Consider the following 27,223-nt stretch of genomic DNA (forward strand, 5'->3'; position numbering starts at 1 on the left):
AAATCTATGCCTAAACAATGAATACATAGTGATGTTCTAACATTTATTTTCACCAGGGTTATAAAAAATCGTTACATATAGATCAGTACAAATCGATAAAAACCCATTATAAATGTTTATAATAATTGTAGTAATGTGGTAAATATAAACATCTCGTTACAAGAAATGAAATGTCATCTCTTGTACAAGAAAAAAACAGCACACAGAATATATCCCAAGCTTTTCTCCATCTTTAATACAGATCAGGAAGCTTACACACAGGGGGAGGTGTATTCTGTCTCAGACTGGTCACCTAAAATAAAACAAAGCGAAGTTGAATTGTAAACAAATAAAATTACAATAACAGAATGTAAACAACACAACCCAAGAAAGTCTTACTTGTTTGGTAGTAATCATAAATTTTGATCACAGCCGGCTTTAGATTGTTGACGGGAAGCAGTTGTTTAACGTGCAGCTTATAGCTGATAGGAAAATTCTGTTCAAGCTGTTAGAGATACACCAGACATTATGTTATAAACAGTCTCCATCATATCTGCTTCTATGTGTGTAATAAAATTAAGCAAACATTCCCTGGGTGCATATACAAATATAACACATTTGTGTAAAATAGGTAAAAATGTACATTTTATACAAATTCAAAAAATTGCTTTCTTTGTACCTTTTTTATGTACATGAGAAGATGGTCATCTTTCGAATCAATTCGTTCCACCAAATACTGGTTTTTCAGCTAAGAAAAAAACATGGTAATTATTGTGCATTAGTAACCTATATTTGAAACACATATATAAAGGCAGTGACAAACACACACACACACACACACACACACACACACACACACACACACACACACACACACACACACACACAAACACACACAAACACACAATGTTTTTAGCACTTACCTCACCAGGATCTGCTGTGAACCCTGATAAGAGTTTTATGTCCACTATAATCATGTTAGTGCTGTTTAGTGTACCATTGTATCTGTGAACAAAACAAAACCAATTCAAATCTTCATTAATATGACAAATACCAAAAACTATACACTGTATGGCAAAAGTGAATGGAGTGTTCAAAATGCACATACTGATCATACTGATCAGGTGTCCACAAACCTTTGTTGATACAGTGTAGCAACAATTATAATGAATGTAAATTCAATTTCAACTGAATAGTGCTTTTAGCAATAGACAATGTTACAAAGCAGCTTTATTGAAATAAATAGCTTAAGTATGTATTCTATACATTTTGAGCAACAGAAAAGAACAATCAGTGCCACTACAGGGTAAAATTACTTAAATATTTTTCATTTTTTTATTTTTAAGTATATAATCCGAAAGGTCTAACGTACTTTAACTCCCATTCAATAAATCTTCACAATATTGTAAAAAATAAATAATCACAAGAAGTGATTAAACTATATCAGAATTTTAGTATCAGCATTTCCTACAGCAACAATTACACTGATAAACCAGATCACAGGATGATTTTGAAATCATGTAAGCAGAATAAAATCACAAAATATTATTATTATTTTTTATTCATTATTTAAATTTTATATGATTTGCAGAATTTCATTTCATGAAAATCTTGTTTGAATTTACCTGAAAATAATTAATTATTACTTTAAGGATTTAGCATGCATTTATTCTTACTTGACAGAGAAATTGATGGCCAAAATATGTCCAAATGATTTTGTGCAGTTTCCGTCAGTTGTAGCTGTGATGCTTAGTGTGCTGGATTCAGAAGGTATAGGAATATTGTAGAAAAGTGTTGTCTGTAAGTGGGGATAAAAGGAGTCAAAGCATAAAGCAGGCAATAAACAGAAAATGCATCTGCATTGCTTACAACAGTTACATTTAACATTATTAAGTGCTACAAACATATTTGTACAGAAAACTTGAATTTAAATGGCAATGTTAATAGATTCGTACACTTTTAAAGAATTTAATCATCTCTTAAGCATCTAGTTTTTAAGCATGAATTTAAAAGTCTGAGTTGGGATTTATAAGGTGACAGACAAACATGTATGCCAAATCAGTAAGATGACCTACCTGCACTGATACACAGGTGGAGCCCTTCACATCAATAGTGTATTTGCCAGGTATATGTAGCAGTGATCTTTCTTGAAACAGTAGCTTGTTGTTTTGGTTCACATCAAAGTTGTGACTGTTTCCATCTGCCGACTTTACAGTTACTGTGCTAGAACCATCTGAGCTGAACACCTTAGTGGAGTACAGAGCCAAAGCCTGGAGGGCCACAACTGTATCCTGATAAAAAAAAAAAAATGGATATTTAAATATAAAAAAACTGTTAAATTGAAAATAAAATACACGAAGGGATATGTGTCTAGTACCTGAGTGGATGAAAATCCTCCATAAGGATTTTGCTGCTTCACCAGCCAGCTGACTATCTTATTAGCATATCCCAAATCAGCAGCAGTAAGTTCACCTGTAGTAAGAACTGCTAACAGCACGTAGGAACTAATTTCCACTGACAATGAGTCAGAGTCATCTAAAGCTGACTGAGACCAGTGAAGACGACCATCTACAATTAAAGAGACAAATGATAGTTGAGACTGACATTTTGACTTTATATGCATGTAGCTATGTCGCTAATTTTTATAATAATCTAAAGCACTTAAAATCATTCACCCTCCTTAGAAAAACAAGACGAAAGTTAGTAAACATATAATAACTGAGGCCTTGAGAAGTGCTCACTACTATAATGCCAATGTGCAAAATTTTTCAATACTCAATATCCGTAAATGGAGTATCCCTTAAACAAGGAGCCAAAACTATGTATTGGCATATGATATATATATATATATATATATATATATATATATATATATATATATATATATATATATATATATAGTATATCATATAAAATGTGATAAAAGTTCTGCAGGTGAGCAGAGAATAATATATTTTTGAATATGCCATTTAGCACAATACAAATGTAAATTGTATGGTATTCCTAAAAGAATACATTTCTATTGTATTGTAGGAGTTGATTCCCTACCTCCAATAATAGCAGCACTATCCAAGTCTTTCAGCAGTTGTTCTCGAACATCACTTTCTCCAGCCAGACTGAAAGTGTAGGCCAGCAGTGCAGTGGTGTAGGTGTTTGTCAGGTTACCAAGAGAAGAATTTAAGCACCTCAGACCTTTATTCACAACAGCATTCTGTAGCCAAAGCATAAAACATTTACATTCAAAAATGAAAATGTTTTTTTTCCCATTAAAATTGTTTTATTTTGACTTTTACATAATCATTCAAAAGCAAAAATTTTAACTGTATAATGTTCTTACATCTAATGTATTTCCATGTTCAAGGAGTGATGCAGTGATGTAGGCTGTAATGGTCACATCATCATTTACACCACCCTGGAATACATGATAATGATTCACATAAAATTTAAATTCAGTAAATATATTCAGTGGATGTGTATGTATGTAGAGAATGTGTTATCTAATTTGAAAAGCTTTTAAACTATACATACCTTCATTCTGTTATTGAATAAACTTCCCTGTCGTCTAAAACAGCCATCTGGTCTCTGCATCCCTATGAGCCATGTCTTTGCACTGTTAATGATTTTTGGATCAATGTAAACGTAGCGTTGTGCTTTTCCAAAAGTCCTCAAGACAAAAGCAGTTAACCTGGTGGAGATTTGTGTCCATAATTAAAACAAATATTCTATTTGTTGAACATTACCACATTTGGGGGGAAACTTTTGCATTTTTAAATATTTTATTAATGCTAGCTGTGTGAAATTCTTACCATGTGTTCTCCTCTCCAGTACCAAATGTGCTATATGCACCACTGAAATGCTTATAGTTTAGCTGCCTCTGGTATCCTGTGTAAAGACAAATCATTGATTTGCATCAGCAATAATACATTCATATTGACAAGTGTTGACTTTATAAATGAATAAAGAATTAAGTTTAAAAACAAAGGATTATCTAACTGACCACTTTTAAGGTAACCAGTAGCCCTCTCACGGATCGCTGTGGTGAGCTGCTCAGTGTTCTCTAGATACTGTAGAATGTAGATATTGGGGGCGAGCAGTGCAATGTTTTGTTCTCCACAGCCATACGGCATCCTTAGTAGACCATCCAGATTTTTTAATGCACGGCCAAGTATGTCACCTACAAAAGAACACAATATTACTTTAGAAAAATACGTTGTGTTGCCTAACAAAAAACAAAAACAAAGCTGCCTTTCTAAAACTGGAGCTGGCTCTTCAAGTCAACTGTCAACAAAGTCAATTCTGCTAATTCTGTTGATTTATTTATTCTGTAGACATACCATTCCCCGCTAGAAGGTTATTTTTTGCATACATTCTGTGCATTGCAGTCCTATGTTCCAGCGTCAGTAAACAGGTCATCCATGTCAGCACATTAAGAACTCATATGTTATGAAATCGACTAATATATAATACTCAGCCAAAGCTATTGCAAGAAACTCATGGAGAAACATTTAACAACTGCACAACTGTTTTTACATTTGTTACTTTGTTTGCTAAATCTAAATCAGAGAGAATTGGATCATTTTGGTTCATTTGTTATTTGTTTAAGCTTGGTTTGGTTTTACACAAGTTTTTGCTGAGGGGTGTGTAAAATTATTACAGACTTGACTATATTTTTTTCTTTCATTCATTTGTTAAAAGTGTGGCAATGAAAAAAATTTCAACAAATTTTGCATGCAGAAATTACAAACATCACCTTAAATGTCCATATACTAACATGTGTGTGAATGAGAGGGAGGGCAGTGGAGTGGTGCGGTTGCAGGGAGAAGAGATGGAAAAGATGGAGGAGTTCAGGTACCTGGGGTCAACAGTGCAAAGTAATGGAGAGTGTGTTAGAGAACTGAAGAAAAGAGTGCAGGCAGGGTGGAGTGGGAGGGCTTCTCCAGGGTGGAGAAGAGTGGCAGAAGTGATTTGTGATAGTAGGGTATCTGCAGGGTGAGACCTGCGATGTATGGATTTGAGACAGTGGCATTGAGTAAATGACTGGAGGTGGAGCTGGGGGTAGCAGAGCTAAACATGTTTTCTTTGGGAGTGACGACGATGGACAGGATTGGAAATGAGTTTATTAGAGGATAGCACATTTTGGTCGTTTTGAAGACAAGGTGAGGGAGGCGAGATTGAGATGGTTTGGACACGTGCAAAGCAGGGACATGGGGTATATTGTTAGGAGAATTCTGAGGATGGAGCCACCAGGAAGGAAGAAAAGAGGAAGACCTATAAAGTGGTTTATAGATGTGGTAAGAGAAGACATGCAGGTAGTTGGGTTGAAAGAGGTAGATTTAGAGGACAGGGGGGTATGGAGACGGATGATCTGCTGTGGCGACCCCTAATGGGAGAAGCCAAAAGAAGAAGAAGAACATATACACTACCCATGACCAAATGCACATTGAAATAAATTACAGGTCCCATGATGGAACCCTGGGAAACCCAGACGTAATGTCAGTCATTGTTGAGAAAAAGTGGTCGCCTAATATGAAATTAAATGTTCTATTTGTAAAATAAGAAACAAATCAATTGTAGCCTTGATGATTCTTGGAGATTCTTCTATTATTTTAAATACGTTTCCATTAATCTTGTTAACTTGTTCTTATATCCTACTAGTATTTTCACAGCTGCCAATAATATATATTACCCTTAACAATCATGATGTATTAGAAATATACCTAATGCTATCTCTCTTACCAAGCACTGAAACAGAGGCTCGAGCTGATCCTTCTATTACATCCTCAGGAAGAGTTAGCTCCAACTCCTCTGAAACACTGCTCCCTGTAAATGAAGGTAAACACTCCTGTTTAACATGAGCATTGATGCAATGCATGATTGCATTGTAAACACCTGTTTAGAGGTGCAAGTCAGCTATATACAGTATTTGTATATATAAGTCTAACCTTGTGGGCATAATAACCAGCTTTGGCTCTTGGTTTTTTCAGTTCCTTCAGGCTACAAAAGAATAAAGTTGTATTAAATCAGTGAAACAAGAAGTTGCCTAAAAGTAAAATTTCTAATTTGATTATTTCATGTCACCAACCTGTACAATAAGGCTCCGTGTAACCGTGTCTATGCGGCCTCTCTCTGGAACACTCACAATTTCATTGTCACACATAGTCTGGGATTGATCTGCTTCTGCACTCACCGTCACATTCAAGACTCCTGTGGCATATAAACAAACGTCTCAATTCTTCATAATATAATGCAATAGAGATATAAAATGTGTCAGACCTGTGTCTAAACTGAGAAGGGTTTAAGTCTCACCAAGCACCGTGGGAGTCAGAGTCCAAATGAAGGTTTTTCTTCCATTTGCACACAAACAGGATAAATTCTCTCCATCAGAAGAAGGTTTCAGAGTGTAGTCTGAGGAAGGAGCCGGAGTCACCTTAACCTGCCAATGAGACACAGGTAATTAATATCATGTGCATCTTGAACATAAGAGCATTTGTGAAACAAATGTTATTTGGTTTTAAAGTACCATAATGCATTTGGAAAGATAATTAAAGACAGTGGCCTTCAGCTCAAAAACCTCTCCTCGGATAATGGAGTAGGGCAAGGAGAGCTCCAGGAAGAATGGCTGAAATACTGTGAGCATAACAGGAGGAGCCAGTCCCAGACCTATAGAGGACACACAGAAAGTCTCGGTCTCCCAAGTGGTGATTGTGTCAGGAACAGTGACAGGAAGTTCTACTGATCCAGAGTCTCTGTGGATAAGAATAATTGACTATAATCGTGCTGCATCATATGGAGGCTTTATTCAGTATATTGTAGTTAAGTTGATTGCAGAATTGCAGTACAGCATCAGCTGAAAGTAAAAAAGAAAAAAAAAATATGCCGAATCACTAACCCAACTTCATAAAGTTGCCATATCCAGGTTTCAGGAAAGAATTTACGAACTGTCTCAATAAGGCCATTTTCTGGTAAATAATTACCTAAGGCCATTGCAACTGGGTGAGCATATGATCTGTATTGAACTGCAAACCAGAAAAAGCATAAACAATTAACAAAACTCATTAGCTGTTTTTTTATTGCAGAAATATGAACATACAGTACATTAAAGCTTATTATATGTACCTTGTCAGTACCCATTTGTACTACAGTTTCCTTACAGTATGAAATCTTTCACCTTATACAAACATATCCACATGCTTATCTAGCATATATCATAAACTCCATAAGAAACACTATATATAACTTTTATATATAACATAATATATACAATTTAATCATAGCAAATGCAATAGTTAGGTTATAACTTCATTATAAGACCATTTAAAAATGGCAATGACGTTTAATAATTTAATTGAACAATAATATATAAAAAAATTGTTGTACCATAAAGACCACGATGAAACTCCATGCCTTTGTACATCAAACAGTTAGGTTGTCTAACAGGCAAATTTGTTGCCATCTTCAACCCCACTCCCTGTCAATTGATAATACATCATAAATAGTTAACTCAAAAGCACTTTTTAAATATACATAAAAAAATAAAATAATAATAATAATAATAATGTGGCAAAAAAAATTTTGTTTCTTTAATGTAATAATATTCAAAGGTAGTAGTCTGGGTCACTTTGTCACATATCACACATAGTATATATTCTACAGTTAGAATGCTTTCAAATATACACCAACCAGGCATAACATTATGATAGGTGGGTAAATAACACTGATTATCTCTTCATCATGGCACCTTGACTTGACCTGGATATAGCTAGAAAACATTTTCTCTTCAAGGTTATTGTAAAAAAAAAAAAAAGTTGATGTGTGTAAAAAATAGGCAAGCATAAGGATTTGAGCAAGTCTAGCCAAATTATGATGGCTGGAGGACTGGGTCAGAGCATCTTCAAAACTGCAACCCGGTCTGCAGTGGTCAGTATCTATCAAAAGTGGTCCAAGGAATCAGCAGTGGTGAACTTGTGACAGGGTCATTGGCAGCGAAGACTCATTGATGCATGTGGGAAGTGAAGGCTGGCCCGTGTGGTCCAATCGAACAGATGAGCTACTGCAGCTCAAATTTTTGAAGAAGTTTAACGCTGTTAATGCTCGACAGATCAGTACACAATATTAGGCAGGTGGTCATAATGTTATGCCTGACTGGTAGCCATTAAGTTATGCCCCGTCATTGTGTATACAAAGTCAGTTTTTTTACCTTCAATGCGTTGTAAACATCATCATTTTGTATCTCCCGGCGTGGTCTAACATGCAAGCACTCCTGATCATCTACAATTTCATAGGGATAATCCGTTGTGGATGTCACTGGCAACATTTTAAATATCTAAATATCATATGATAAAAAATAAATTAATAAAAAAAAAATATTTTATATATATATATATATATATCAGTAAACTTGAGAAATAAGATATAAAATAGTCACACATTGAATACCATTACTCATCACTGCAGTGGTAATTATTTAAGTACAGCCTAATGTTAGATATCACAACTGATCCCTTTGCATTTCTTTGTATGTCCCCCAACACTTGAAACCATCGTTAATATATTTGTTAATATTAATCACTACAAAATCAAGTTCAGTTAATTGTAATTTCACCTTATCAATGTTTAGGCGGTCTCCAGACTCCAAGATGAACACACTCTGATCAACAGCACTGAGGCCACACAGTGAACCAGGATGAGCCTTAAGTTCAAGAGTGTTTTTTTCACCAGGAACTGCTTTAGAAGGAGAGAACTCTAGCGAAACCTGAATTTCACGATAAAAATAAAGTTTAGCAGTTTCGTTGCAAATACAAGGATGGGGGGCAGAATCAGACTTATTGATTGAATGTAAAAAATATAATAATTATACCGCTACATTACCTTATTTTTGAAGCATTTTTCTATATCAAAATTCTTGTTAGCAGCGATGGCGTTCCCACTGGGCAGGACAGAGTACACCACAACCTGCACTGCTGGAGAAAACTCAGCAGCAACTAATAGTTTGAATGAAAATTCCCCTATTCTGTTTTCGGTAGAGCCATTCACTTCAACTTTTTCATGCCCAAGGTGGACTATGGTTCCTCTGGATAAGACCTGGACCAAAGAGACAAAATATATAATTATCCAGTGTATTATATTTAAAGAAATGTACTGAAATGTATGCAATGCAACTGGCAAATGAAGCCCATCAATTAACAAACTGTTTCGTTGCAAATACTTACAGTGTATATAAGATCCATACTGAAACTCTCAGCAGTTTCCCCAACAATATAGTAGTTAATGGTTATAGCAATTTCAGCACCACACATAAAAGGTTTCTCAGAACTCTTTACTGTCAGTTTACTATACACTGGACTGTAGGGTGTGGCTGGTTCAAGAAGATGTATACTTTTTTCAGCTTTTGAAAAAAATTGTCTTTTGTATTCGAGGTATGTTTCCGTGCTAGAAACACTTGCCTAGATAAAAGTGACAAAAACAATAATGACAATTAACTTTTTTTTTACTGTAGGACAGTGTGCTGCAAATGGATTGTGTCATTTCTTTTAGTTTCTTATGTAATACCATACCCTCAATGTTATCTCTGTTGTAGGATGTTCAGGTGAAGCAACTGAGAAGTTTGCTAATCCATTACTATCTGTAGTAAGATTGAGAAGTAACGTTTGAGACCACATGTTCCCCTCTGAAAGATATACCTGCTTGTTGGGAATTGGTGTTCCACTAAAGGTAGTAACTTTAATCTGTTCATCGTGGAAAAAAGATTTTTATGTCACTCTACTGTTAAGTATTGCCTACTGTCAGTAGGCTAGCAAAATCATCAACAACAACAACAACAAACAAACAAAACACCTACTCTTCCTTCTATAACTTTTCCTTGTTCAAAGTTATTTGGTGCCTCAAGGATTTCTACTTTACCGATTTGGAAAGAGAGATTGATCCTATCAGATTTCACCAGTGACAAATCTAAAAAAAAAAAAAAAAAAAAAAAAAAAAAAATTAATTACAGTATATCCCTTACGAGGGAAATATCAAGGTCCGTGACGTCGGAGTGACGTGGGGCCGCCTTCCCGTGGGCTCACCACCTGCAGGAGGGGCCGTAAGGGATGGTGCTGTGAGGATTGGGCAGCAGTCGAAGGCGGGGGCCTGCCTAGACTGCTGCCCCCGTGACCCGAATTACGGATAAGCGGGAGAAAATGAATGAATGAATTACAGTAAATTATTATAAAAAATGTAAATGGAAACTGTGTTAAAGTGTAGTCATAATTCAAAAGTGTAACAGTAGCCAGTCTATTTATAGTGCTGGCTTTTTTCCTGTCTTTGTTTTAAGGGATACTTACCAGTTCCTTCCTCTGTGAGTGTAATAGTAACACCGAGATTATCCAGAAATTCATTTTCAAAAACAGTATTTATAAAGTTTGACACATTAATTGTAAGAAATGCACACCCGTTCTGACCCATCTGTGGGAACACAAAGAAAAAAACGGTGAGTTTTTTCACCTGAGAGAAACAGATTGGTGGTGGTTGTAGAATGTTATACGCGTACCTCCACAGTTTCACTCAGGCAGGGTGAAATCTTTGTTGCGTCATAATAATGCTGCATAAAATTCCGGCAGACCTGCACCACCGCTTGTCCAGGTACTGGTTGTCCATAAGTATACCTTTATATCATAATATGTATGATACACAGCATAAGTGGTAAATATATTATACTAAATGTACTATATAATAAATATTCAGTTGTGTCATAGTTAATTTAATCAATTAAATGTATTTAATAGAACTTTTTTCTATTTTTTTAACACAGATTTGAATCACTTGAAACTTACTTTCCACAAACTTCTAGCTTCAGTTCCTCATTTCCGACACTGTGTTCTTCTGGTGCATTCACTATAACCTCAAACTTGGGTAAAACTACAAGTTAAAATAGTTTATTATTAAATACATAAATAAGTATGTAGTTACAGCTGCAAAAACTCAGGTGTTAATAGAAATGTTGCTTACCATGCTTTTCTACTTTAAAGCCATGCATAATCAATTTATTTCCAGTGTCAGCAATTATCTGATAATGTCCCTGTGGCGCCTCGGCATTTAGCTCATGTGAAAGTTGCAGTATCAAACCTGATGATACATTCGTCCACTGACCAATTCTATTCTGATAGTTATCCTGTTTGGTTTCATAAAATATATCCTAAGTTAGTTCAGCTTATTGAGGACATTGTGCAATATTTTCACATAGAAGCATACAAATGAATAATCTTGTCCTAAAATATGTAATAATGTGTATGTTTCCACCTTACCTGAAGACTCACTGTGCTGTACTGTGGAGTATAAGAAAAACATAAAATTTTCCATTATAAAATAATCAAACGACAAAACACTGATTCAATATGTCAATATGTTATATGCAAGAAAGCTATGCTGGGCTCTGGTGTGTAGTAAAATAGTAAGTCTTTATATATTGCTATAAAACTTTCCTCTTACATTTTGCTTGAGTGGTATAAAATTTGAATCCATAGAGACAATTCTGAAATTCACTGTGGAAAAAACAAAAGTAATGTAATGTATTCTTGTTGCATGTTTTAAGTAATAATTATGGTTTCATATAGTAAAAAAAACATAGTGGAGCATACTACTAGAATGACTCACCAGTTTGGCCTGGATTGTAGATTGGTCTATCAGTTTGGATAAAATACAATGTGTCATATGTTTTAAACATCACTTTCCTTTTCTCTGTCATCTTAAAATCTTCACCTTTCACTTCTACTCTGATCTCCTGTACTGATTCACCTGCAACCTGTGGAGCCTGTAGAGATGCATTAAATGTTAAACCACAACAAAAACAAAGAAACACACACACACACACACACACACACACACACACACACACACACACACACAAATATATAGTGCATTCAGAAAGTATTCAGACACCCTTCACTTTTTAAATTTTGTTATGTTGCAAAACTTAATACTCAGTACTTAGTTGATAACCTTTGGCAACAATTACAGCTTTGACTCTTTTGAAGTATGCAACAAGCTTTGCACACATCTCAAATACTCTCAAGCTGGGACAGGTTGGATGGGGACCATCGGTGGACAACCACTTTCAGGTCTCTCCATAAATGTTCAGTAGGGTTCAAGTCAGGTCTTTAGCTGTGCCACTCTAAGACATTCACAGAGTTGTGCCTGAACCACTTCTATGTTGTCTCGTCTGTGTGCTTAGGGTTGTTGTCATGTAGGAAGGTGAATCCTCTTGCAGATTGAGGTCAGATTGAAGTGCTGTGGAACAGGTTCTTATTAAAGATATCTCCGTATCTTTGCCCTGACCAGTCTGTGTTGCAGAAAAACACACCCACATCATGATGCTGCCCCCATCATTTTGGGAAGTGATGAGCAGTGCCTGATTTCTCCCAGACATAACATTTAGATTGTTAAACATTGAAGAATCTTGTTTTACACAGTCTGAATTATTTTTTTCCATAAATATGGAAAGTGTGCTTCCATGGGTTCTGCACTTAGGAGAGGCTTCAGTATAACCACTCTGCCATAAAATCCAGATGTAGTCGCGGTAGTAATGGTTGTTCTTCTGGAACATTGCTCATCTCCACACAGGATCTTCAGAGCTCAGACAGAGAGACCATTGGGCTCTTGGTCACCTCTTCTACCCTTCTTCCTCGATTGCTGTTTGATGATCAGCTCTTGGAAGAGTCTTGGCTTTGCCACAATTCTTCCATTTAAGAATATGTCATATAATCACTGTACTATTAGGGATCTTCAGTACAGCCTTTCTTAAATCACTGCCTTGCAGCAATCCTGTTTCTGAGCTCTGCAGGCAGTTCCTTTTTGACGTTGTAGCTTGGTTTTTGCTCCAATATCCGATATCAGTTGTGAGGCCTTCAGTATAGAGGTGTGTGCCTTTGCAAATCAAGTCCAATCAATAAACTTTTCCACAGGTAAACTCTAAGAGAAAAATTGGGAAGCATCTGAGTTAAATTTTAAATGTTGTGGCCAAGGGTCTGAATACGTATTGTGAAGACGGGCCTCTGCCTCCCACACAAAGAAGTGCAGGCACCCGGAACGCACCCGCCAGCAGAGTGTGAAAGGACAGTTTTCCCTGACCCTTTAGTACAGACCGAATTTTAAAAATGTTTTAATTTGTTTTCACAAATAAAGGGGGACTGAGTGTGTGTTAGAACAATTGTAGTGTCAGCCTGCATCATAAAATTGCAAAAAAAGTGACACTTTCTAAACACTTTTCACACACACACACACACACACACACACACACACACACACACACACACACACACACACACACACACACATATATATATATATATATATATATATATATATATATATATATATATATATATATATATATATATATATATATATATATATATATATCACATTGGACTAAATCTAAAATTAAACAATTCAAAAAGCTCATATGGGTTTGATTGTCAGTTGTCAACAAACTATAATAATAAAATGAAGATATGGGATATGGGATTGCTGACCTCAAAATGAGAGCACTGATGAATATCCTTTTCCACTGTCGCTTGTAAAAGTGTTCTGTTCTTGTTGCCGTCAACCAGATAGATGTTCATTTGCAGAGTCTCATTAGGATTCAGAAAACTCACACATAACTTTGCATTAGAGCCAGACTCTATTACTGCAGGAAATGTAACCATAAAATATCTAAAGATAAAAAGAAAAAAAGAAAAAAAAAGAGCAGGGTTTTATAAGTTAACCGCTCTTAATGTTTGCATAATCTCTTAGCAAAGTTAACAAATCTCAGCTCAACAATCAATACTATTGCGAAAACTAACCTAAACCTAAGTACCTGTCAGCAGTTTGCAATCAGTTTTATTAGTAAGTAACTGTTAGTAAGATTTGTGTTTAAATATTTGCTTATATATAATAGCATGGAGCCATACTATCTGCTATTTAAGGGCGAAGATAATATCACATGGCATCAATATCTAAAAAATTAAAAAATCCTTTTGCCACTTCACTTTGCACATGAGCTTGAAACAAGATTTCTTCAATGTGCCTAAAATAAAATAAAGGGCATTTACAGTTAACACTAAGAAACTGACAGTAATATTGTAGATTTTTAGCACTTTATCAAATTTTTTAGTATCGTTATTTATTGTGTCAACTGCTTGGGCTTAATTGCAGACCTGCACTACAGCGTATAAGGCCAAAGTTCTCAGTCAATTGCTATTAGGATGCAAAAGCTTTTGAGTGTTATTGCTCTTCTTATGTTCACAACTCCAAGGGTACTGATGGTAGTTGTCATTGTGAAGAATATATTTAATGTGTGTGTTGTTTCTCCTATACCCTGAATATTTAGATAGACAGCTATTGCTTTTATATTCCACAAAATGTGTTATATTCATGGGCAAAATTCAAAGTTATAATAATATACATAAGTACAATTTGCATAATTTTAATGGCCATTTATAAAGTTTTAGTTTATATTATGTTTACCAGTCATTTTAGATATTCTAGTCAATCTACAACTACACACTCCCTGGTTGCAGTGGTTGTCAAAAAATTCATAGAAACATTGTACATTTACATGTAAAAGTATATATTACTACATATATTTTACACAGTGGTTTTACAATCTTTTAGTTTATAACAACAATAATATAAAGTTGTATGATACTTACGGCCCATTGGTTTGTCCATAGACAGAGAAAAAGAGGAAGCAGGCTAAGAGGAACCTTATCCTTATGTGGACCCGACTGACCACCATGATGAAGTCTATCACCAGTGCAAAAGCTGTAAAGTTCAAATGCCTTTTTAAAGACAGTCAGTCCATCTATGCTCATGCTCATTCTTGCTCATGCATTAATGATTAACTTTGAGCAATCTAAATGCATTGTACATTTCTGACATAAGTGAAAATGTATTAAGCAGGTAGCAGGCTTATAGCATGTGCCATGTCTATTCCTTCATCCATAGCAACATATAAGCTTTGTGTTTATTATATTATTAAATAGTCATATTTATATACATGCGTCATGTCTGGAATATTTTGTACATCTCTGTAAAAAATTCATAAGTAAATACTGTAAGAAAGTAGATCCCTATTTACTTAAATCAAATTTAAATTGCACAGAGTGACATGATATGTCAGCAGTATGACACTGAGATTTTTGGGGTTCAGAATTTACTATAACTAAAATTTGTGACACACTGTTTACTTAAAGTAAACCTACGGTCACTAACCCATTTCACTAGGCTCCAAGTAAACATTTTACCCACACAGTAACAGCCTTGAACTTTAGATAATTTACTTTAACAGAAACTGGAAAGTAATGTTTCTCGAAATAGAGCTTGAAATATAAAGTACAAAAATACTTGAAACCGATTCAAATTTGTGAAATTGGCAAAGTTTGCAAATACTGTATGCTATATTTATTAATAGGTTTGGTTGTAATGCAGATGATCTCTTAAAACATAAAATGATTATTGTGTCACATTCTTTAATAAAGGATCCAACAGGAGCACTGAACTCAATTTTCCAGCATCACAATGAACTACAAACTCCACCACATCAGCTGCAAACCTCAGTGGGCAAAACTGTATGAATCAAGGTAATATAGTATTTAGTACCACTTATTATGCTGCAGACTACAGAGAATTAGACATGGCTAGATATTTGTATCTGAAAGGTTTTCATTTAAATCAGTTACATCACACACTATATAACATCAATGGACTCTGACCAAACTGATTGAGCCAGCCCATATAAACTCTAATTAATAGAATATTTAGAGCTAAATCACATTAAACCTTTGGTTATGTGACTTCAAATTACACGAGGCTACTGTGCTTAAAATTTTTTTAATTGAAACAATTAAATACTTTTAGTCATTTAAAAAATATTCAATGTCTTGGTCACCAAAAACTAAATTATCTTCATTTATCAAGACATTGTTATGTTAGATTAGCAAATGCCTTTCCTATTTATTTATCAGTGGTCTGTTTTAAACATGTCTAACATACCACAACTCTAATCAGCATGTTACGCACTGCACATTGATTACTAACTGCTGAACACTTTAAAGATAAATCAGTGACAAAGGTATATTATTTAAAAGCAACAGAAAAAGAAATATGTTAGAAGTAAAAATGGGAAAACTTACAGAACTGATGAACTAGACCCGTGTTTGCCAGTATAAAGCACAGATGCTTGCTTTTGAGAGAGATCCTTCCTTGAGGCTTGGAAAAAAACTCTCTTCCCTAAGAGCTTCCACCTCCAGGTCTAAATCTCATATCCCACTTATACCCCATGTAGCTCTTTGTAGTTTATATTGCCTAAGGAATCAAATGAGACAACCACAATGATTTTTATAGCGGGTTAGACCCCCCCCCAGGATGGTAAATCCACCTCAAGGTGTTATATGCTAATTTGGCTTTGGGGAATTAGATAGTGAAACAATGGCAAAAAGGTCCATGTGTAGACTAGGTGGCTCCAGCATGTATATGTGTGGGTGTGGGTTTAGCTCTGTGTGTGTGTGTGTGTGTGTGTGTGTGTGTGTGTGTGTGTGTGTGTGTGTGTGTGTGTGTGTGTGTGTGTGTGTGTGTGTGTGTGTGTGTTTGTTTAAAAGAAAGAATGGAGCCCATGCAAGCTTGAATGCAAGCTGTCATTAAAGTAAAAAGAGGACATATCAAATACTAAGAAACTCTGAAATTCATGTAAACATTTCAAACACTTAATTTTATTTGAAGTTGTCAGTAATATAATTAAAATAATATTATTTATTTTATTAAATTAGAAAATAATAATAAAAAAACAGAAACCTTTACTAGTAATTCACCACCACAGCATAAAAACCCACAGTGTAAAAAATACAAACATCTTCAGGCAAAAGTCCACGTTATCACTTACTCGTGTCAGGAAAAGCATTTTCTAAGCATGTAAAGAGAGTTTGAATGAGAGAAAGATAGGAGGGTGCACAACAAGGACATTGCTGTACATTTTCTCAGAATAACATGTTTACGTTTCACAGAGTTACAATGTGCAAGTCATCATATTGATTGGAGTTAAACTAAAAAGGAAAATCAATTCAAATCAAACAAGAAAATATAGAAACTAAAATAAATATAATCAATTAACTTAAACAATTAAAATATCTAAGACATTAAATGCAGAGAAGTAAACTGAATCATTAGGCTACTAACAAATATATCAAGTAGGACATCATTACTTTGTTTCAAATTGAGGTAGGCATCCATTATGTCTGGGACACAAGTCTACAATTTTATAGTTCACCAGAGATGTTTAATTCATTTGAATAGGGGATATATCATATTGTTTTAAAAAAAACTAAATGATCATGATAAATCTAATAATTTTATTTTTTTAAAACAAGAAGTATAATCACCACTTTAACACCTTTTAGAAACAGAAATATGACATGGTGATAAATTTGGTGTCTAATTTCCAGTGTAAAAATATTCAAACAGTACACTATTTGACATATTAATGACACTATTTAGAAAATATACAAAGCATGTATGAACTTAATTAAGTTTACACATACACTAAAATGTACTAAAATGTACCTGTCAAAAAGATCAGATTTTTTTTTCATTCATTGAATAAATATTATCTCTCAGACTTGACTCTATATCGTAGCACCAGGTATGTAGCCAGCCTAAGGGTGACAAAAAATATTCCCAGTATGATGAAGTCCATATAGAGCTTGGCATCCTCTACATTCAGCAATTGCAATACTTCTTCAGGTTTCTGGAACTTGCAGACTTTTCCTGGGCATTCTAAATCAGAGCGATTCATTCCATAGATGGATAGAACGACCCCTTCAAAACCATACCTGAACAAATCAAATAAAAAATTGGCCTCCAATTAAAAAGACACAAGATTACATTATCACCTAAAATACAGCAATAAGACATACCTGACATAAGAGACATAAGAACTCCACTGAAGATACTTCGGAATGGTGTCAAAATTGACAAAGAACCCAGAAAAGAGAAGGACTGGAACAGCTGTAACTGGGCCAATGAATGTGGCCACCTGTAAGGAAGATTAATGTAAAAAAAAATCAACACAAGGATAAAGCAAATTTAATTAGATGACAGTGAAAAAACAATGATAAAAACATATTTTCCAGTCAGAAATACTTGCAAAAAAAAAAGCACAAAATACAACTTCAGAATATCTGGTAAAGTTATGTTCAAATATTAAATTACTTTCAGTAAGTACCTGAAGAGATGTGGAAGTGGCACCAACAAGAAGGCCCAGAGACTGAGCTACTAAGGCAGTGCAGATAGACAAGGCCATAAAAAGTAAGTAGCGGCTTGCTTCAGGTGGCTGCTCAGTCATCCAGTAGACAATACTACAATACATGATAGGACAGATGATCTGGGAAAGAGATCAATATGAAAAAATTGACTGTTAATGTGATCAGAAGACAACTAGAGCCGAAGTCCATTAATTTTATTTCAGGTCATTAGACCATGCCACATCGACAGCATTTTGTTAAAAAATTTCATACACACATATGGCTGAATCAATAGATTAAGACAGCTACATACTTGAAATGGAATGTCAGCCATTGTCTTGGCAAGATAGTAAGCTTTCAGGCTATACCAGTAGTTTAGATGCTCTCGTTGAAATACAGCCATCTCCAGAGGAACTGGAAGCAAAAAATTATCTCTTTGGTCATCTATATATACCTTATAATCTTAAGCCACATAGAGCGTGATCGTTGTTACATCTACTGCTGGTAGATCTCTACTTACAGGTAAGCACTGTAGGCATGAGAGCTCCAAACATGAGGAATAGCATGGAGAAGAAGAGGAATCCTGTGTTGTTGAAAACTTTACTGGCATCATTGCCAATATTAAGGTAAAGCATGCCTATCAACACTCCAATGCAGATGTGTGACATTAATCGCAAGTGTGTCAACACCTAAGAGAGGAATTATAACAAAGATTATGTAAGAATATGTACTGGTAGAGATACATTTATGGTTAAGAGCTTAAAAACGGAGACTCTGAGGTATCTGATACACCTGTGTTACCTAATGCAGAATAAATACGCACTGGCAGACCAAGGAGGACACACACATACATACAAATGCTGTTCATTGAATACGGCATTTAACAACATCTGATCTGGCAATCCGGATTAGGAACAGCACCTCCAGCAGCACCACACTGAGCACTGAACATCATCAAGTTCACATCAGCATGAAAAGAAGTCAGCATATAGAGATGAAATGCAGAATTTAACAGACTGGTGCAAATCCAACAACCATTATCTAAATGTGGATAAAACAAAATAGATGGATGTTGACTTCAGAGTGACACATAGTGAACAATCCCTGCTGAACATCAATGGCTTCTGCGTGGAGAAATTCCTTTGTGTTCACCTGGTGGAGAACCTCAGCTGGTCATTCAAGCTGAGGAAGGCCCAGCTCCCACCACACATCCTAACAACATTTTAAAGAGGGACCAATAAGAGCATTCCGAACAGCAGCATTGCTGCCTGGTTTGGGAATTGCACCATCTCAAAACACAAAACCCTACAGAGGACAGTGAGGATTGCTGAGCTGATCACCAGGGTTTCTCTTTCCTTCATCAGGGACACTGCACACTGTATATGCAAAGCCACCAGCAATGTGGCCAATCACACACACTCTTCACTCTTCTGCCAGTTGTGAGAAAAACTTAAGAAAAATAGCTTAAGTGTAAAAGTGGTAAAAGATGGTGAGTTGCAAAAGTGTCATGCAGACCAGAAGAAATTTTGGAAAAAAGAAAATATGCGAAGAAAGGCATCTCTTAATAATCAATTCAAATTCTCAGTTGACCTTCTCAGGAAACCCGAAATTAAAAGACTGTTGGAGGCAGTGTGAAAGCAGCACATGTTGTTACCCCAACAAAGATATTTCCTTTGGGGATTGTACCATCCAGCTTCCAACATCTAAACCACATAAAGCTTTTAACAGATTTTCCTATGAGTGATCAGTTCAGTGGTGCAAATGCTTAATCAGGTTTTGCCCCAGGACCCATCTGCTTAAGCTCACCCAAGTGTATCACATCAGCTTTTCCAGAAGGCACTGGAACACTGCCAATGTCGACAAGGGGAAATGTGATGAAGGCAGGCACGATTGTATACTGAGGGGCAAAATTTAAACAGTGCAAAATGCACCTCCTATACAAAGTATTCATAGATCAAATTTTAGGGATGACCTAAATCAGCAATCACAGGTACAAAAACTGTAGGCCCTGGGTAGCCTGAAAAATATAGGCAGCTGTGCAGAAGTAGTACACTACTATGCACTACAGGCTTGGAAACTTAACTTAAGCATTCTGTGCTTTTCTCAATTGATGTAGGGATGTTCCCACAACATCAGTGCATTAATTCCTGCAGAAGGTAGAATAACACACAAATAAGTGTAGAAAGCTATTAAGGAAAATGATGTAACCTCAGAGGCATGCTAAACATGGCTTTGTCTCACAATATGCCACAACTGGAACCCTCCTGCATGTTAAGTCTGAGGTTTATAAAACAAGGTGACCCTGGGATAACTGCTACATTATTCACTTGCTGACAATTATTAGCCAGCAAAAAGTCACTCAAAGGGCACCAGAGGAAGAACACCAGAAAAGAACATCTTATGTGGTCCCACCAGTGACTACTCGTAGAGAAGATTGCATCCAAGACCACACCAACTACAGGACATCATCACCTGCCTGAGATAGTGATGGCTCCCTTCCAGGTGTGCTGAATAGCTACTATGCTTGGTTTAAAGCACAGAACAAGGTGACAGTAAAGAATTCCACCCCTCATTCCCAAGACCAGGTGCTTTGACTCGCTATGGCAGATGTAAGTGGAGTTAACCCACGGAAAGCTACAGGACCAGACAATATTCTTGACAAGAGTGCTCAGAGGATGTGCAGGGATGTTCTAACCGGCATCTTCAACGTCTCTTTTTTTGCCGGATTAATGTCAACCAATATATTTACGGACCGGTTTAATGTCGGACCTTTTTATTTTTTTTCATTTAACACCATTTAACACCATTATTCCTTAGCATTTATTTGTGAAACTGACTCTGTTGGGCTTGAACACCTCCTTCGGTAGCTGGATCCTGGACTTTTTAACTGACAGACTTCAGGCAGTCCGGATCATGAACAGCACCTCCAACACAGTTACACTAAGCACTGGGGGCTCCCAGGGCTGTGTGCTTGGTGTCCTGCTGTTCACACTGCTGACTCATGACTGTGTAGCAATGCACAGGACAAACTACATAAAGTTTGCTGATGACACAACCATGGTCATTAGCCAACAACATTTCTCTGAATGTGGATGAAACAAAGGAGATGGCTGACCACACACACGCTATACACACTTGTCACTCCTCTGTCACTTAAAACAGCTTTTGGGCCCTCACACACACACACACACACACACACACACACACACACACAAATGGTTTAGTGTCTCTTTGTCTCATGTTGTTCTTTTCACTTTGCACTAAATGTAGCACAGAATTTTGTCTGATGCACCTTGGTTCTGGGAAAATGCTGTTTTGTTTCACTGTGTACTGCACTGTATATTATTGGAATGACAAAAAAAGCCTTCTTGATTTGACTTGAGAAGCAGCTTGATTTTTAATATAGCGTAATAATCATATATTTATTTTGAAATAACAAAAAATTATAAGCTTCCCGTGGGCTCACCACCTGCAGGAGGGACCGTAAGGGACGGTGCTGTGAGGATTGGGCAGCAGTCGAAGGCAGGGGCCTGCTTAGACTGCTGCACCCACGACCCGAATTACGGATAAGCGGGAGAAAATGAATGAATGAATGAAAAAAATTATAATTCTATTTAAAATACAAATTTGTAAAGGTTAGATGAAAAAATTTACATACTTGGTCTCTACATATTGTTTTGAATGTCCTTTTGAAGAGGATACAGAACTGTGTAAAGCTGCTTGTTGCAAATGTATGGCTCTCATGATAAGCTGAGCTCTGAGGGAAAACAGAACAAACAAACAAGGTTTTGGGCACAAGACAGGTAAGGCAGACTTAAAACTGATATACAGTGTGTTTGAAAGACTCCTCACTCACTTTGGCGTAATTTACAAGCCAGGAGCCCAAAGGTTTGTTTTTTTCACAACTCTTCTTTTCTTCAAGAGGACAGAGTCCACCTTGCACAGCTTCGAACAAAACTGGATTCAAGTCCCCATACTCTCCTGATGCTACCTCAATGACTGATAAGTGAGAGAACATGCCAAAGTCATTGCTTTTTCTTTATTTAAGGCAACCATAAGGCATCAGGACTCTGGACTCAAGTCTCTGGAACTGTAAAAATGTTGTTGGGAAGTACTGTCTAACATACAAGGTGGTATCAAAAAGTTTCAAGATTAGTTTTGTAACACGCCAACAGATGGTAGCGCAAGGCTGCATGCAAAGTGACAGGGAGCACCGACCTTCATAAGACACTGTGCCAAAGACATCTACCTGTGTACATCAGGAGCTGCTCATCTGGTGCTATTCTGATCACATGTGTTACCACGTCTGTGATTTCATCATAGGCAGCAAGTTAGAACAAAGATAAAATGTAAAATTCTGCATGGAACTGTGCAAATTTGCCATAGAGATGTTTACCATGAGTTGGTAAGTTTAAGGTGTTGCTGCAATGATTCGTTGAAGTGTTTTGAGTGGTAAGTCAGTAGTGGAAAAATATCACTGGAAGATATCGAAAGATCAGGAAGACCTACAACGAGTTAAATCCCTGAAAAACTTTGAAACCATTCTGCAGTTCATGTATTGTAATTATCAGAGAATAATCCACAATATTGCTGCCATTGTCGGTGTGTTATACGGAACAGTCCAGGCAACCGTGTTGCTGCCAAGTTCTTTACTAGGCTGCTGATCCAGGAGCAGAATAAACAAGTCTGCCAAGAACTCCATCAGCATGCCATGGATGACAAATACTTAATGTTGATGATCATTACCAGTGACGAACCTAGGGTGTACGGGTACGAGCCTGAGATGAAGCAACAGTTTTCACAGTGAAAGAGCCCATCATCTCCATGACCGAAAGAGGCGAGGCGGGTCTTTTTCAAAGAAAAAGGGTCCCTAGGGGCCAGACCGTCAATAGCAAATTCTACTGCCAGGTTTTAAGGCTTAGGAAGGACATTTGGTGAAAGAGACAGAGCTAGGACAGAGCTAGTTCACCTCATATCTCCCACTAAAAAGAACAGTTCCAGAGATTTGTTAAATCAATGCCCAAATCAGTGATGTTCTGATGGCTTACGGTGGCCTACCAGTTTGTTTAGAAAAAAAATGTTTTATCATTAAAATAATATTACATATATGTATATAAAAATGTAATACATTTGTTGAAATACATTTCTTTTAATAAACAAAGCTAGAAGTTAAGTGAAACTCACTGAAATCTGCAGGGTTGTGATATGTTGGACAGTGTAGTCCCAGTGTTTTAAGGTAAGGGATAAGATATGGCACAGTGCCCTTATATATACACTGGCCCTGACTCAGGATATAGAGCTAAAGGGATCAAGAGAACTAGAGTAAGATACTGCTCAGTCAAATGTTCATATTGTGCATATTGTGTTCACAAATCAAAATGAATTCAACACCTTATCAAACATTTCAAAGAGTTTGGCACTCGGCTGGTGAATAGTGCAAATCACAGTGTGCCCCCGCTGGGCCAGAGATTTCATTAATGAGACTACATGAAAACTTGAGGCACTGTCCAATCCACTGTCACAGGCAAAAACAGAAAAACAAACAGATAGACAGAGACAAAAACAGCTTAATATCAAACTAATGGTAATAACAAGCAGTATTAATATTCAATTTACACATTCTATCATCAGAGTGATTGTTTTACCTGGTGGGCTCATCAAAGAACATGACTGGAGGATTGTTCACAAGTTCAAGCGCAATTGCTAGTCTCTTACACTGCCCACCAGAAAGGGAGACAGTGCGAGTATTAGCACATTCATGAAGTCCCAGGCCTGTCAGAATCTCTTTAACCTTTAACATAAAGAATGCAATAAGAGAGGAAGTAATAGTGAATAAGCTGGAAATGTAGCAGTATGACTATGAAGCTTATTATGCATACTTACCAGTTCTTTTTTCACCTCAAGTGAATTATTGACTTTTAAGTTAGCAGACACCTGAAACAACAGACATTCAGTGCAAAACAAATTAATCTACATTTGTAAATTTGCATAGTGTAAATTGGTTAAGTGCTCTGAGCCAAAAATTGAAGATATCTTGAATAATGGAAAACATCTAACATTTCTTATTATGAGAGCATAAACATTATTTCTGGATGTAAGATTTTTTATTTTACTAGTGGAAAATATTATTATTTCATTAAAACAACGATTTCAGTTTTTGTAGTGAAGGAGAAATTTTACAGTCACAGTGTCTTACCATCATAGCCTCCTGAGCTGTAAGATGGGGCAGCAGTTTATCTTCTTGCATGATGTAACATGACATTTTCCGAAAGGTGCAGAGATCTCTTGGCTTTCCATTGACCAGGATTCGTCCTGTCATACCTGTTTCTCTGCCACACATTTGCATGCCACTATTGATATTTTTGCAGTGTAAAGTTTAAAATCTCAATCCTTTTAGCTTTTGATAGTATTGGTATAAATATTTGCATTGAGAAATGCCTGACAAAGGCCTTTTCCTCACTTATAGCCAGCCAGGATGTTCATCAAAGTGGACTTTCCAGCTCCTGAGGGGCCCATGATCCCAATCAACTCCCGGCTCCAGAACCTTCCACAGAGGCACTTGAGTAAGACCTTATAACCTAAACAGACACAGAAAAAAAAATCTTTTTGCTTATATAGAAAATTTCCAACTAATTTTACCAGTCCTTTTTCCACCTTCACTGTGATAATAGAACAAACTTAATTCAGGTGTAAAACTAATAGATGTTTTAATCATGTCCATGGTAAAAACATGGTAGAGGCAGCTCATGCTGTAAGCCTGCCTTACCAAATACAATACTGGGGTTCTTGTGAGAATAGATGGAATCATAAAAATATTAAAATGCCAAAAACCTTGCATGCATCTATTAGACTAGTAAAGATAAATAAATATTTACTTAATTTACCAGAATAACAACCTAACATGAAAATGGCCACAGCTGAAGAAATGCCCAATCCGATCCAAGATGCCAAGATATTAAACATATGAATATTTTAAAAACCTATGAAATCCTAAGGACAACTGTTCACAGGAGAGCCCTTAATTTGACAGGTATGAAGCAAGCGCAGAATATAATTATAACAATAATTATGTAATATAATGGTATGTCTCCCCCTATAAATATTTAGCTCCTATTTCACAAGGCAGAAAAACTCATAATTTCAATTAGCTTTATATTTTTCATTTAAAAATCCTAAAATTTTAGCAGAAGTGTATAGACTGCTAATGTCAGTGTAATTGTCCTGACAACAGAAAAAACCTTCAGTTAAATAAATGTCTCTAACCTTTTTTCTTCCAGCATGGTCCTTCTTTGATTGTGTAGGACAGGTTAGAAAACTCCAGGTTCACAGCAGAGCGTTTTGGAAGGGGAGAGAAGCTCTGTCCTTCAGTTAGCTGTTTTTTTACCTTTTTCAGGTAGGCCAGTAATGGAGCCTCCTGTGGCTGTGTTTGTCTGCCTCCATTATACAGTCTCTCTTCCATGGCAATACTAACAGATCCTAGATCAGGGGATTTATCTGCCATACCAAAAAATCTTAACAAAACCAAAAAAAAGGTTACAGTTAAATATAATTGCCACATTAGTAAAAAACAAATAACTTGACTCTAACATGTAAATGTATTATAAAATAAAAGAAAGAAAATGTAATTGTTATCTTTTAGAAACTTGATGACAATGACGTCAGATTCCGACAATATAACATTTAACCTATTTAGCTCAGGCCAAACTTCCATTAGTGATGCATATATATATATATATATATATATATATATATATATATATATATATATATATATATATATATATATATATATATATATATATATATATTATGCCAATTAACGCACATCAGCCTTATCCAAAGCTGTCTACAGTAAACCACTTCTATATATAATTTTCCTCAAAGCCTGTGTACTGCTGACTACCAGTGATGCTTTTCATCTTAAAATGTAAGCTTTGCCACAGCAATTTTAAGAAACTACAACTACCAATTACACCATTCTCAGAAATTGTATTCACAATTACAGCATATATCTGCAAATCTTTCATTATAAATACCCTTCTGCCTGCATATTGTACCTCTCTGTACACACAAAATGGGTTTTAGTTCCATCTTTGTATTGCTTAAATTACAGTCTTTTTTGATCTGATAGCATTTATCTGATACTGCAGTTTTTTTTTTGTCTGATATTCTTTCTGTCACTATCAAATATTGGTAAAGGTTTAGTGTTATGCCAGAAAATGCCTAACATCTAAGTTATGTGACTGGACGTATAAGACATAATTCTTTATATAGATGCATGGACCCTCGACAAGAGGCTAACATGCTGCTACTTGCTGAACAGGTTTAAAGATTTCATAATTCCCCTCACCACCATAATTTTACATGTGGTTGAATTAAACTAACATGACATCTAATACTGTTTAGGACAACTGAGGACAAGAGCCATAATAAGTTTCAATATTTGCATTTGGCAAAGGTATCCATTAAAATGTAGTAGAAACAATATAATATATAGAAAGCTTATGTACAGTACGTTTACCTCTATAATCAAACGGAAATTGTAAAGCCTACCCAAAGTACCTCATTTAACACACGTATACAAAATCAGGAGAACTTACCTCAGTGCACACTCTAGCAGGAATGTGTTCTCAAAACCTGAACACTGCCTGAAGTTAATTCACTGCACAGCCCTGGATATAGTCTATTGTGCCTCAAGGTCTACATAACTATCCAAATTTCATACTGCAAGTCAGAAGTGTTCACTCTTGGTGATGAACAGCCCTTTTCCAAAGTTCAAAAATGTGAAAGCAAGAAATAGAAAAAAAAAAGTCAAAAAGCATGACAGAGATAGAGAGTTGCGTAAGTAGCATAAATGCATTCAAAACATACAGTATATAAAATTTATTTTTTTTATTTATAACATTTGTTATAACAGCAGTTTATCATCATAAAATATTATGATCTTTATTTGTTTATTTATTAAATAATTAAACATGTGAGTTGGATCA

General features: G+C 35.9%; 2 protein-coding genes and 1 long non-coding RNA gene across 3 annotated transcripts; 1 reads left to right on the plus strand and 2 right to left on the minus strand.

Moving 5' to 3' along the window:
* Positions 1-212: 212 nt before the first annotated feature.
* On the minus strand, positions 213-16,343 carry LOC310730372 (alpha-2-macroglobulin-like). The gene is made up of 35 exons (XM_083549286.1): positions 16,131-16,343; positions 14,649-14,760; positions 13,488-13,668; positions 11,611-11,767; positions 11,446-11,498; positions 11,262-11,282; positions 10,966-11,128; positions 10,791-10,875; positions 10,508-10,622; positions 10,302-10,422; positions 9,818-9,927; positions 9,534-9,704; positions 9,189-9,422; positions 8,848-9,060; positions 8,582-8,731; positions 8,177-8,302; positions 7,357-7,447; positions 6,869-6,995; positions 6,500-6,725; positions 6,286-6,412; positions 6,062-6,183; positions 5,922-5,973; positions 5,716-5,799; positions 3,977-4,153; positions 3,786-3,861; positions 3,508-3,664; positions 3,317-3,391; positions 3,028-3,190; positions 2,357-2,547; positions 2,055-2,270; positions 1,656-1,777; positions 903-984; positions 659-727; positions 379-484; positions 213-292 (listed from the first exon to the last, which is right to left on the minus strand). The coding sequence occupies exons 2-35, from the start codon at positions 14,732-14,734 to the stop codon at positions 252-254; spliced, it is 4,290 nt and encodes a 1,429-aa protein (XP_083405412.1). The 5' UTR covers positions 14,735-14,760; positions 16,131-16,343; the 3' UTR covers positions 213-251.
* On the plus strand, positions 14,767-25,575 carry LOC310730393. The gene is made up of 4 exons (XR_014534829.1): positions 14,767-15,578; positions 18,208-18,297; positions 24,700-24,796; positions 25,511-25,575. It is a non-coding gene; the product is annotated as an uncharacterized lncRNA (long non-coding RNA).
* abcg4b (ATP-binding cassette, sub-family G (WHITE), member 4b) lies at positions 16,727-26,964 on the minus strand. Its single transcript, XM_083549306.1, has 15 exons — positions 26,834-26,964; positions 25,497-25,744; positions 24,694-24,811; positions 24,430-24,562; positions 24,117-24,167; positions 23,879-24,024; positions 23,625-23,748; positions 23,418-23,532; positions 22,090-22,232; positions 21,892-21,990; positions 18,754-18,922; positions 18,547-18,647; positions 18,215-18,373; positions 17,907-18,025; positions 16,727-17,822 (listed from the first exon to the last, which is right to left on the minus strand). Exons 2-15 carry the CDS (start codon positions 25,732-25,734, stop codon positions 17,597-17,599), a joined length of 1,941 nt encoding a protein of 646 aa, XP_083405432.1. The 5' UTR covers positions 25,735-25,744; positions 26,834-26,964; the 3' UTR covers positions 16,727-17,596.
* Positions 26,965-27,223: the final 259 nt, after the last annotated feature.

The sequence above is a fragment of the Silurus aristotelis genome, assembly GCF_946808225.1.
Source record: "Silurus aristotelis genome assembly, chromosome: 8".
NCBI classification, from domain to species: Eukaryota; Metazoa; Chordata; class Actinopteri; order Siluriformes; family Siluridae; genus Silurus; species Silurus aristotelis.